General features: G+C 55.0%; 1 protein-coding gene across 5 annotated transcripts in view; it reads left to right on the top strand.

Annotated features, from left to right (window-relative positions):
- Positions 1 to 11,362, top strand: part of TSC1 (TSC complex subunit 1) — a 49,246-nt gene extending 37,884 nt beyond the window's left edge. For all 5 annotated transcript variants that reach the window (XM_059141284.1, XM_059141282.1, XM_059141287.1 and 2 more), the window contains 6 exons: positions 360 to 542; positions 1,610 to 1,720; positions 2,450 to 2,572; positions 5,399 to 5,586; positions 5,672 to 5,833; positions 6,159 to 11,362. In XM_059141284.1, coding sequence (XP_058997267.1) covers positions 360 to 542; positions 1,610 to 1,720; positions 2,450 to 2,572; positions 5,399 to 5,586; positions 5,672 to 5,833; positions 6,159 to 6,684 — 1,293 coding nt within the window. In that variant the 3' untranslated portion in view covers positions 6,685 to 11,362. The remainder of the gene's footprint in view (positions 1 to 359; positions 543 to 1,609; positions 1,721 to 2,449; positions 2,573 to 5,398; positions 5,587 to 5,671; positions 5,834 to 6,158) is intronic.
- Positions 11,363 to 11,906: the final 544 nt, after the last annotated feature.

The raw sequence follows: 11,906 nt of genomic DNA on the forward strand, positions 1-11,906 counted from the left end.
TGCTGCCTGAGGAGGTCCCTGGACTCCGTGCTCACTGCCAGGGTGGCAGCCGGTGTTAGGGACCTGGCTGCTTGGTGTTTTATTAGAGGTCTTGGGCCAGCACTGGCGGTTAGGACTTCGGAAGGTGTTGGGAGTAACTGGCACCTGAGAGAGGTTCTTCCAGTGGCTCCCGATCCCTGTGCCGCTGGCAGGTTGGTGGCCCCGGCCTGCAAGTCTGGCTGGAGAGTCGTGAGCTGATGGCTGCGGTGCCTACGGTTAAAGCTTCAGGGCGGCGTGTGGCCGTCGGCACTGGTGACACAGGTGTTTCAGTGCCCCTGCCGGGAGGCAGCTAAAATGATCACGTCTATGCTCTCTGCTAGAAAGACCAGTTGAAGTTGCAAGAGAAGGACATCCAGATCTGGAAGGTCAGCGTGCAGAAGGAGCAGGCCCGGTACAGCCAGCTGCAGGAGCAGCGAGACACGATGGTGGCCCAGCTGCACAGCCAGATCCGACAGCTGCAGCACGACCGCGAGGAGTTCTACAACCAGAGCCAGGAGCTGCAGGTACGGGCAGGTACAGGGCATGGAGGCGCCTCACTCAGCCCGATGGACAGGAAGGGCTTTTCTCTCTGATGCGGCAGCGCATAGATGGCATCTCGGGCCAAGGTTCCCCCACCAGCTCAGGTCGTACGCGGCTCCTGTGGCAGTTTGGTCACTTCCCTGGCATTCCAAGGCAAAAAAAAACCCTGACCATTGTGCTTTTAAGCAGATCTGAACAACTTAGTCCTTACGCCCCAACAACCCAGCAGCTGTTTGAGGACTGTAGACCCAAGTTTACGTTGTTATAGATTTTTTTTTTTAAGATTTTATTTATTCTTTTTTTTTTTTAGATTTTATTTATTTATTTGCCAGACAGAGATCACAAGCAGGCAGACAGGCAGGTAGAGATAGGGAGAGGAGGAAACAGGCTCCCTGCTGAGCAGAGAGCCCGATGTGGGACTCGATCCCAGGACCCTGAGATCATGACCTGAGCCGAAGGCAGCGGCTTAACCCACTGAGCCCCCCAGGCACCCCTGTAGATTTTGTTTTTAAACGACCACCATGGCTCACCAGTGCTGTGTGTGTCCCCGTTGGGCACCGCAGAGGCACAGACTTGGAGCCACACTGGACACCGATGCCCTCTTTTCCCATTTCACGCTGGTGTTCACACAGTGCTTTGTATCCCAGCAAACCCCAGATCCCTGCTTCGCAGACGTGCCTACATCCCCTGCCCTCGCTAGCGCGGCTGCTACTCCCTCTCCGCGGCCTCCAGCGTGCAGTTCACATGACGAGCGGCAGGTGTCGCTGTGTTTCCCTCAGACACTTCACACCTCCCCGCCCCAGCCCTGTGGGTTGGCTTGGTTTGGGGACTGCAGATCTAAGAGCTTCTTGTTCTTTTGCTAAACAAATCAGGAACTCAGAAATCATCCATAACTTGATTTTTAAAACTAAGAAACTAAATCCTGGTGACCCAAGAATAGTGGAGCAGCTGCGAAGCTGGGCTCCCCCACTTGTCCGGGGACTGACGGCCAGGTGGGGTGGGGCCCTGGCCGGAGGCAGTGGGTAACTTGCTGGCCCGTCTCTCCGGGCAGACGAAGCTGGAGGACTGCAGGAACATGATCGCGGAGCTGCGTCTGGAACTGAAGAAGGCCAACAGCAAGGTGTGTCACACGGAGCTGCTGCTCAGTCAGGTGTCCCAGAAGGTAAGCCCCGGGGCAGGCTGGGTCTCCTCTCACACCTCTAACTGACGTTCTTCCTCCAGATGGGGTGAGGCCGTTATCTGCGTGCCTCCAGCTGGGGCTCCCACCCAGGAGTGGAGGGAGGCCGAGGCGGCGTCCCCTCCCCACCACCACCCCGCCCCCGGGGCAAGGGGCAATGTGTAGAGTATTTTGGTGCTACTGGGCAGGGACCTGGGTGCTGCGACCCGCCCCACAATGCACAGGACAGGTTCCGCAGTGGAGAAGCACCCGGCCTGCCCCTGGGCCTGTGTGTGCCCCTGGGAACCCTCTCTTAGATCCTCGTTTACATAAACGTGGGAAGTTTGCTTCAAAATGCTCCTGAGCTAGGGTCCCTCCTGTTTTGGGATTCACCACACTCTGTACAGTTTATGTACGAGCAAGTGCGTCTTCCTGGGCTTTAACCCTGGGCTCTGTCCCCGCCGTCAAGGTCGCACACGCCTGTCCTCCGCAGGCATCCCGTGGGTGGCCACTTTGATGTAGCGACTCTCCACTGCTTCCCCTTTGCTCAGCGCCGTTTTGAAGTTGCCGTGGGACGCCTTCCTCCCCGCTAGCACTTGTGTTAGGGGATTTGAAACCGTGGGAGTTTATTGTCCTATAGCACTGACACCCGGAGTGCAAGCCGGCCCCTGTGTGCGCACACCGGCCAGTTGTGGGCCACGGGGGTGCTGATGTTGCCTGCCCTGTTTTGGTTAGCTCTCGAACAGTGAGTCGGTCCAGCAGCAGATGGAGTTCTTGAACCGGCAGCTGTTGGTCCTCGGGGAGGTCAACGAGTTGTATCTGGAACAGCTGCAGAGCAAGCACTCGGATACCACAAAGGTATGCAGGGGCTCGGGGAGCCATGCCCGGGGCGCGGGGAGCCCATAGGACCCAGGCAGCGGGTCTGCGGCCGCACAGCATGGTTGTGGCCCCGTGGACGAGCCCTCCTCGGCCGTTGTGCGAGCTTGTTTCCCCCGGTTGGCTGGCTTTGCAGTGACGTCAGGGTAAGTGAAAGTGCCGCATGGTAATTGATACAGAGTAGCTGATAAAGGGTTTGTCTTCCCTCACCAGTGCCGGCTTCGAGAGGGGGAGGGAGAGAGAGAGAGAAACAAAAAAAAGGATAGGAAGCCAGTTCTATTGAACATAACGCTTGGGACTGTGGGTATATACTGGTATACATATTTTTTTTCCTTTTAATGTTGAATTTAATTTCAGCAGATGGCGGTTCAGTCCTGGCAACAAGGCCAGTATTGGCATGATCTTACACTAATTAGTGTCTCACCAATGGTGTTGAGGCAGAGGTTTTATGTCACTTTATAAATAGCCTCAGGTAATGTTAGTGAATGAGCTGGGAATGAGTTGGGATAGGATTTTAATAGTAAATGCTCAGATGCCTCCTGTCACTAACTTCTCCATCACACACAGGCTTACTTTTTAGGATTTCTTGGGTTTGTGCTTTGTAAAGCTTTTTTGGCCAAATGTAGAAAGTAGTCTTGGAAGCAGAGAGATGTCATTTTCATAATAGAGTTAGTTACTTCTTATTTCGCAGCTCCTCTCAGCTCTCAGATTCAGACTCCCTTTAGAAGGATGTTAAATGTGGAACTTTCTAGAAACCAGCTAGCACTCATTTTCGAGGTATAATGGGCTTGGAAAAGAACAAGGGGAAAAGAGACCTAAGAGACAGGAGATCCTCTGAAAATGCTGACCAAAATGCATTCCTGACATCTGCCGAGAGAAGTCAGCTGGGCTGGCCTCTGTGCTGTTGCCTTCGGCTGGAGCACTTGGACTCCTGGGACCTCCCACAGCCACCTGATCTCTCTGGACCCTGTTTCACAGTCCCTACGTGGATGTGATGACCCTGACTTGTAGCAGCTGGGGTGTCCACGGTTGTAAGCAGGAACCAAGACACCCCTAACCCAGCTTAACAAAAAGAAGTTCGTTACTTCACTTGACAAGAAGTCTGAAAGCCAGTGGGTTCCGGGCTGGCCCAGTCAGTGTAGGGACAGTATCTAAGAGCCCGGTTCTGAGTGCCTGACTGGCTCGGTCTGTAGAGCATGCCCCTGTCTTTTTAGAATTAAAAAAATTTTTTTTAAGGTTTTGTCTTTTTTTAGTTTTTTAATCTGTTTAAGTGATGTCTATACCCCACGTGGGGCTTGAGCTCACAACCTTGAGATCAAGAGTATGGACAGATGGACAGGAGCATGTGCTTCTTGATCTTGGGGTTGTGAGTTTGAGCCCCATGTGGGGCATAGAGATTACTTTAAAAAAAAAAAAAAGCGTCCTGTTTTTTCCACTCTCCTGCACCACTTGGCCTGTCTTAGCAACCTTGTCCTCTGGCTAGCTGTGCCGATGGTTGCAAGGTGTGAGCCACAGGAATGGTGGTCATAGGGAGTCAGACACCACAATCTCCCCTGGAAGAGGAGAGGTCGCTTCCTGCGGGTCCGTCAGTGAGGAAACGTTGCCAGGAACCCTCTACCAGACTTCCCACCCTTGCTGTTGGCCAGGATTGTGTTTTGTGTCCATCCCTAGCTCAGTCATTGCCTTGGACCTGTCAGAATTTGCCCTCGGACATGGAGTCAGGCTTCCTCTTGTTCAGTCAAGTGGGGAGGCAGGGCGGTACCGGAGAATCAGCTGGGGAATGGCTGGTAGGTGTGGGGTAGGACATCCTGCGGTGGTTGTGAGGGTTCATGGAGGCGCATGGATGTTCCTAGTCCAGTGGTCGGCTTGATTCTCCATAAAGAACTCCTGTCACTGATGACAGAGGCTGGTTCACCTCACCTGTGCTGAAGTCTGGAGTCCTCGGGCACGGCTAGAACAGCCATGATCCGGTGCCCAGTCCTGAGTTTCAGTCTGTGGAGTTCCACTCCAGGAAAGCAGTCACTGGTCGTCTTCGAGGCAGGGACACCCCCATGGAAGTTCCATCTCCTTGCTCCTTGTTTTCTGTCCTTTTTTTTTTTTTAATTTAAAGATTTTATTTAGTTAGTTGAGTTGCTCAGGGTTCAGCTGGCTTGGTCTTTCGGCAGGCAGCCATCTGCCTGGCATGATCTCTAGACCTTCGGGGTGCCCGAGGCACATGTGTGGCGTGGCCTGAGCGAGCCTGTCCCACTGGGCTGTGCCCGCAGCCTTTCTCTCAGTCGGTGTGTGGGGAGAAGAGCCTGACGGAAGACACATCAGCTGCGACCCCACTATGTTGAAAGAAGCGGTATCGGGGTAGCTTCCTCTGGTGTCCGTGAATGTCACATTGATGTAGTTGAGCTCCCGTTCACGTGTTTTTATATAAAGTCTATTTTTTAAATCTTTTTCTTACTGATACATAAACTATAACTTTACTAAAAACTTAGAGATATAAAATGTATTTTAACTCACTCTTCTCCTGGTGTTAGACTTAATAGCACTTCCGGTTTTTTGCCCTCCTACCACGTGATACGGTGATACCTTTTTGTGCACAATGCCTAGTCATGTTTCAGATGATTTCCTCAGGGGCGGATTTCAAGGAAGGACTACTAGATTAATACTTCTTGCCAGCTTTCTTTGCAGCAAGTTGTAGGACCTCAGATTTCCAGCAGCAGTGCCCCAAAGCGCCTTCTTAGTGCGCAGAGCCTTGCTTTTGCCCAACGAAGGTAGCACGCTTGTTTCCTCGGGGACTAACTCCAGCCCCTCTTGTAGGAGGTGGAGATGATGAAAGCTGCGTGTCGGAAAGAACTAGAAAAAAACAGAAGCCACGTTCTCCAGCAGAATCAGAGGCTTGATACCTCCCAGAAACGGATTTTGGAACTGGAATCTCACCTGGCCAAGAAAGACCACCTTCTCTTGGAACAGAAGAAATATTTAGAAGATGTCAAAGTCCAGGCAAGGTAACTTCGGTGGGCACGGGTTTCCGCGATGATGGTTTCTTTTGTGAGCGGGGCTTCCTAGATCCTGGGGTGGTCTGTGTTTCAGAGGACAGCTGCAGGCGGCGGAGAGCAGGTATGAGGCTCAGAAAAGGATCACCCAAGTGTTTGAATTGGAGATCTTAGATTTATACGGCAGGTTGGAGAAGGATGGCCTCCTGAAGAAACTTGAAGAAGAAAAGGCAGAAGCAGCCGAAGCGGCAGAAGAAAGGTAGGAGCAAAAGAGGTGGGAGCAGCAGCCTTGTCCCTGAGCCACCAGCAGCAGAACAGGGCGTGAGAAACCATCCCCGGTGGCCTCTCTGGTTCCCTGTCCTTGGCCCTGAATTGCAGGATGTGGTCACAGGAAGTGCCCACACGTGTGTCTCCGTGTCCCATCCATCGTTGAGACTCGGTGTCTCTTGCCGAGGCCTCACGCTCAGGTTTTCCCGCTGGAAAGCGTAGAGTTGGGTGTCTGCATGAGCCCGCGCAGTCGCACGCCTCCCATCCCCCCAGGCGCTGCCAACACCACCCCCTTCTCCTCCCTGGATTTCTTACAGGCTTGCCTGTTGCAAGGACGGCTGCCCGGATTCTGTAACAGGGCACAACGAAGAGGCATCTGGTTACAACGGCGAGACCAAGCCCCCTCGACCCGGGGCTGGCAGCGCAAGTAGAGGGGGTGGAGGTAGCAGTGGCAGCGGCGGCGGCAGCGAGCTCTCGACCCCAGAGAAACCCCCCAGCCAGAGGGCAGGCCTGTTCAGCAGTCGGTGGGAAACTGCCATGGGAGGGTCCGCCACCAGCATCCCCACTACTGTCGGCTCCCTCCCCAGCTCAAAAAGCTTCCTAGGCATGAAGGCACGAGAGTTATTTCGTAATAAGAGTGAGAGCCAGTGTGATGAAGACGGCGTGACCATCAGTAGCCTTTCCGAGACGCTAAAGACAGAACTGGGCAGAGACCCGGGTGCGGAAGCCAAGACCCCCCTGAACCTTGACGGCCCGCACCCTCTCCCCCCGAACCCGGACAGTGTTGGACAGTTGCACATCATGGACTACAACGAGGCTCATCATGAGCACAGCGAAGGATGACGGTCCGTCGTGTTAACTTGCGGGTTGCGGGCTTAGAACAGGAGGTGTGAATGCACGAGCCCAGGCTTTCCTGTTTCCGGGGTCTGGGTGGCTAGCGCACGCGGTGGCAACGGGATGGAGGTCCTTTTGACAGTTGACTTGACACAGAACGGTTTTTGGATCTGGCATCGAAATGCCTCTTAATGCCCCCCTCAGCCCGCTCCCCGGCCCGTGTTTCGTTTACCCAGCAGTGTGGACTAATCCGAGGGCCGGTGTGGGTTCCTCAGTAGCTTTATTTTCTTCCTTCCCCCGCAATGGTCGCGCCCTTTGAACCTGTGCAATATGAGGCCAGATTGAATCTTTGAGTCTAACACACACTCTCTCCTTTCCTGACACTCGGAGAACGGGGCGGCTCTCCGTTAGCCCAGGTAACTGGTGTTGCAGGTAAGTCTGGTTCTGTCCCTTTCCGCGGGGGGGTAGCTTGTGAAGCTGGTTGACGTCATGTGAGACCTTGTCACTGCTTTTTGGTTCTGAAGCAGCAGCTCTAGGGAAACAGTGGTTTATTCGCCCTTCCGTTCTTTGGCAGTTCTGCTTTCTAGAAAGTTCTGTGTAAACCGTGTGTTGGTAAGAGGCGTCTGGAGCTGGCGCCGTGGAGACTGCCCTTCCCCTCTGGGAATGCTCTGTCCCTCTTTCCCCGCTACCTCTTACTTACTTGGTGTTTGCTGGAAAGCTGGGACCGTTCCGACCAGGCTGGCGTGGGGATGGTGAAACCCGCTCCCTGCAAGGGTGGGGGGGCTGAGCAGTTGCCTGAGAAGCCCTTGTGGACGAGAAGCTGTCCCTCGGGCAAGGCTGTGCTAACTGAGCCTCGGGGTTCAACTCCTTACCCCGGTCTGTCTGCCTGTCTCCGTTCATGTTCCCGTGAGCCTCTCGTTTATGTCAGCTTCTCGGCGATGCTGCCGCAGAAAGGCTCTGAAGGTCCAAAGAGTTTCTTCAGCGTTTAAATGACCATTGCTTCTCAGGCTGCTGGAGCCGCCTTGCTGTTGCTGGTTCTAGACCACTAAAAAGGTAACAGCTTTCTCATGCCAGCCGAACTTTCCAGGGCCAACCCCATGGCGAGCTTGATGATGCTTCCCTTTCGCACGTTGGTAGTGGCCGAGCCTTCCAGGGTAGAGTCCCGGTGAGCATTGACAAAGGCGGTCTGACATGCACCCCCGGCTGCCCGCACATGCTCAGGGGAGGGGACCCCAGCGCAGCCTCTGAACACAGGCTCCAGAGGTAGAAGCTAGAAGCTGAAGAGTTGTTGCTTAGTGTCCCAGCTGAGGCAGGGGGAGACTGGTAGGAAAGAGCCGATGAACTTGGTTTTTCTCTTTTATTCTTTTAGTTAAAAGCATACGAGGGTTCAGTCGTGGGGCGGGGGGAAGGATGGACTGTAATGGTACGAAATCTTACTGCTTACAGACGCTTCAGCACGTGAGGGGAAAGGTCTCTTCTTTTTAGGGTTGTAGTGGATATTCTAGCACTCCTAACCAGAGGGGCCTAGGTCATGAGAGACGCTGTGTCGCCGCAACTGCGCTAGCGCGAGACCTCATCAGGACAGGATCTCCTGGTGCGCCCAGCGGCCTGGCCCTGCCCGGCCTGCGCCGCCAGCGGCCGCCACACGTCCTGTGTGGTCTAGCGGTAACCGCCCATGGTGAATTCAGTTTTGTCCAAAGGAAAGCTTGAAATTGAGCATGTCCTATTTCCTAGTTCAGTTTTAGAAAAGCAAACACTCGAACAAATTCAGAAAGGAAAAAAATGTTAACTGGATTCCTACTGAAACCAGGTCAGAATGCTTACCCTCCCCCAACCCGAGGGACCTGTGCCGTGGAACAAAGACACCAGGCATTTAAATCAAAGCCTTTTCCCTGATTAACTGGCAAAGGCAGAGGCTGATGTAAAGAAAAAAAAAAACAAACATTTTTAAGAACCGAGCAGATCTTACGACTATAGGGAGTGAGGCGGCAATGTGGCGGCGTGGGCCGCGGCCTGCGCGGGAGGCTCCGAGGACAGGCGTCTCGGCCCAGGGCCCTTGGCACATCCCTCGGGCCCTGGTGGCTGCTCAGCTCAGTGACCGTGACGGACCCAAGGGGGCTTTTTATTCGGCCGCGGCTGGGGGATTGAGGCCTCAGGGTGTTGAGGTACGCAGTCTAGACACTTAGGGTGTTATGCCACAAGGGACTCAAGTCCGTAGTAAGGTTTAGTTTGGTTTTAAAAACAATAAACCTGCCAGGAGTCAACAGGTCACTTGACTGCGCCACAGCGAGTCTTTTTGAGGACGGAAGGGTGACGGCGGAGGTATGCAAGGGAGGGAAGCCGGCTCTGGGAGCTGCCAGGACGGATGGCGCAGAGCAGTTAGCATCGGGGCAGAGCCGGTCTCCAGACGGTCGAGCAGCAGCTGGTGTTGACCCAGGTCAGGCTCGGGCTGCCTCTGCCCTGCCACTCGGGGCGGACTTGCCTGCCCCAGAGCCACATGGCCGGTGTGTGGGACCTGCTCTGATCCCCAGCCGACACAAACCAAGGTCAGCTCGGGCCCTGGGGTTGGAGTCCGCTTCTTGGGCAGCATGAAATTTGTTTTCAAAAGTAGCACGACGGTATCCTGGGGGTGGGGATTGGGTGGGGGCATGGCGGGCAGCAGGGCGGAGTGGCTGTGGGCTCTCCGTAGAGAAAGTACATTCCCGAGTCCACTGTGGGACGGAAGCACACGGACCTCTCTCAGACAGGACTTTGAGGGATTTTTAAAAAGCTTTTGACAGGGTTCTGCCACAAAATCTACAGAAATTGTTAGGATAGCATTGGGAGAAAGATCTGGTCACAAGAAAGAAAAATCCAAAGGCAGGAGACAAGTCACTTCTTGGGTAGGAGGTTTTAAAGGCTTCTGTGCAGCTGAGGCTGCTGTGGCCTTCCTAGCGTGGTCAGCAGAGTGTTCCAGCTGCTGGGGGCTCTTAGCAGGCTCCGTGGGGGCAGCTGCTGTGTGAACCAGAATGCGTATGCCGTGTGGGGCGGAAAGGGGCCAGCTCTTCGGAGCAGGGAACCTGGGAACCACTGACACGGATGGCGAGCCCACCGTGCCACTGTGGTCCGAGAGGCTGGCACATTATGGGGCCAGATCAGGATGACAGGACAGGAAACTCCAGACCTGGGCTGTCCCCGTTTCCAGTGGTTTTGTCACAAGAGGCCAAAGTCTCGTGGTGTAGATGGGGTTGGCTGACATGGTGGCTGCGACGAGGGGATCCCTGAGCTGGGCCCTGGGGGTTCAGACTCCCAGTTCCAAATGAAAACGTGGGTGTTTCTGTGTAGAGAATATAGCATGTGCTGGGATTAGCCAGTGGGGTTTGTACCGAATACTAGAACGTGCCACTCGAAGCCAGAAGGAATGGAAGAAGGAGAGCGGAAGTGCCACGCGCAGGCGGCGGTGGTGGGGGAGGAAGCCACGCGGGTTGAGCAGGGCGTGGGCGGTGCAGAGGCTTGGTCTGGAGCCACGGTCCGGTTGGAGGGCCACCCAGCCTGGGGATGTTCTCGGAGAGGCCAGCCCCTCTCAGAGTGGTCCCGGGACAAGCCTGATGCCGCCCACATCTGCAGGGACGAGAGGGTCTCGTGGAATGACCCCGCCAGTGCAGCTCCCTCTGCTCGTTTCCACTGTCCAGGTGCCTGCTAGAAACTGACCCACGTCTCCGGCCCCAGCACGTCTGTGTCTGTCTCTGCCCAGACTTCTGTAACGTGCGCCCTGCCACCCCCCACCCCCGGTGCCGTGGTGCCATCGGTCGCCCTCGATGATGCTTGTCTGGATAGGTGAAAGCGCGCGTGTAGGTCGGGGCCTGGCCTCGAGGCTGCTGCTGCGACCCTTGTCCCCATGTGGCTCATGTCCCCATCAGTGCCGCTCTGACGTTCGCGGGGAGAGCGGGTTCCCATCTTTGCCTCGCTGTCCTCCGGTCTGGATGCGCTCACTTGAGAAGAGGGGCCACAGCGACGAGGGAAGCCTGCTAGGGGTAGGGAGTGCCCGGGTCTGCCACTGCAGAGGAGCCCTCTGCCCCCTTTCCCTCCGCCACCACATTGTCCATCGGGGAGACGTAGGCTAGTTGAGTCACTGGAACAGATGTTGTAGAGGAGACCCCTGCGAGTTTGAGCACCCCCAGATCCACCCCGCCTCCCTTCCCCCACTAGCTACAGTGTTCAGACAGGAGGCCACCCGAAGACACGCCGGCTGGTCAGAGGTGGCCAGGCGTTTTGCACGAGGAAGAATCAGTGATCACTTTTCGGGAGACTTCTGTGGACCATAATATGTATGTAACGGAGAAACAGATTTTGTTAAGACGTAATCTAGTTTTGTAATTCAATCATGGATCAGCCACATGTGGCTCACGTGCGGTTGAAAGGGGTCCCATCAGTGAAAAAAAAGGGTTTTTTAACTGACTGCTTTTAGTTAAATTTGAGAAAGTCCTCTCTTGTCAAAAGGTTTAAACCTTCCCGCCTTGATCTTAAAAGCATGTCCAACAATCCACGTCAGATGCCATAAGCAAGAACCGCGAGAGAAGATGGTACAATCTTAGTGAACGGGAATTGGAATCGAGAGGGTTTGCTGTCCTTCTTAGAACGTTCTAAAATGTCAAGGCAGTTGCTTGTGTTTAACTGTGAACAAATAAAAATCTATTGTTTTGCACTACTCTGCTGTGTTAACATGAAGTGACTCACGCTGGCCTCTGAGGGGCTCCTAGGCCAAGCGGGGACCCGCCCACGGATGCAGAGGGCTCCGGCCTGGCTTGGTTGGTCACCACGGGTGGCTGGAGGAGATGCTGGCAAGTAGAATCTGCCTTTTGTCTCTCTGAGACCCTTTTTGTGCCAGCCAGTTCTCTGGCGCACAGCCACAGATCCTGTCTCTGCTTCCAGTTCCCACCTTCCCCCACTGATGGGTCTGGTGGCATGGGGGGGTGACCTGGGTTATCCCCGCCCAGGCTCTCCAAGCCGGGTGGCCTGCAGGGCCCGTGCTGCTGTCCTGCCTCGTGCTTGGAGTGCACTCGCCTCCCTCTGGGTTGGTGGGCCATTGGCTTTAACACAGGCCTTTCGAGGGGCGCCTGGGCGGCTCAGTGGGTTAAAAGCCTTCAGCTCAGGCCATGATCTCAGGGTCCTGGGATCAAGCCCCGCATCGGATTCTCTGCGTGGCAGGGAGCCTGCTTCCTCTTCTCTTGTCTCTCTGCCTGCCTCTCTGC

The sequence above is a fragment of the Mustela lutreola genome, chromosome 12 (assembly GCF_030435805.1).
Source record: "Mustela lutreola isolate mMusLut2 chromosome 12, mMusLut2.pri, whole genome shotgun sequence".
NCBI classification, from domain to species: Eukaryota; Metazoa; Chordata; class Mammalia; order Carnivora; family Mustelidae; genus Mustela; species Mustela lutreola.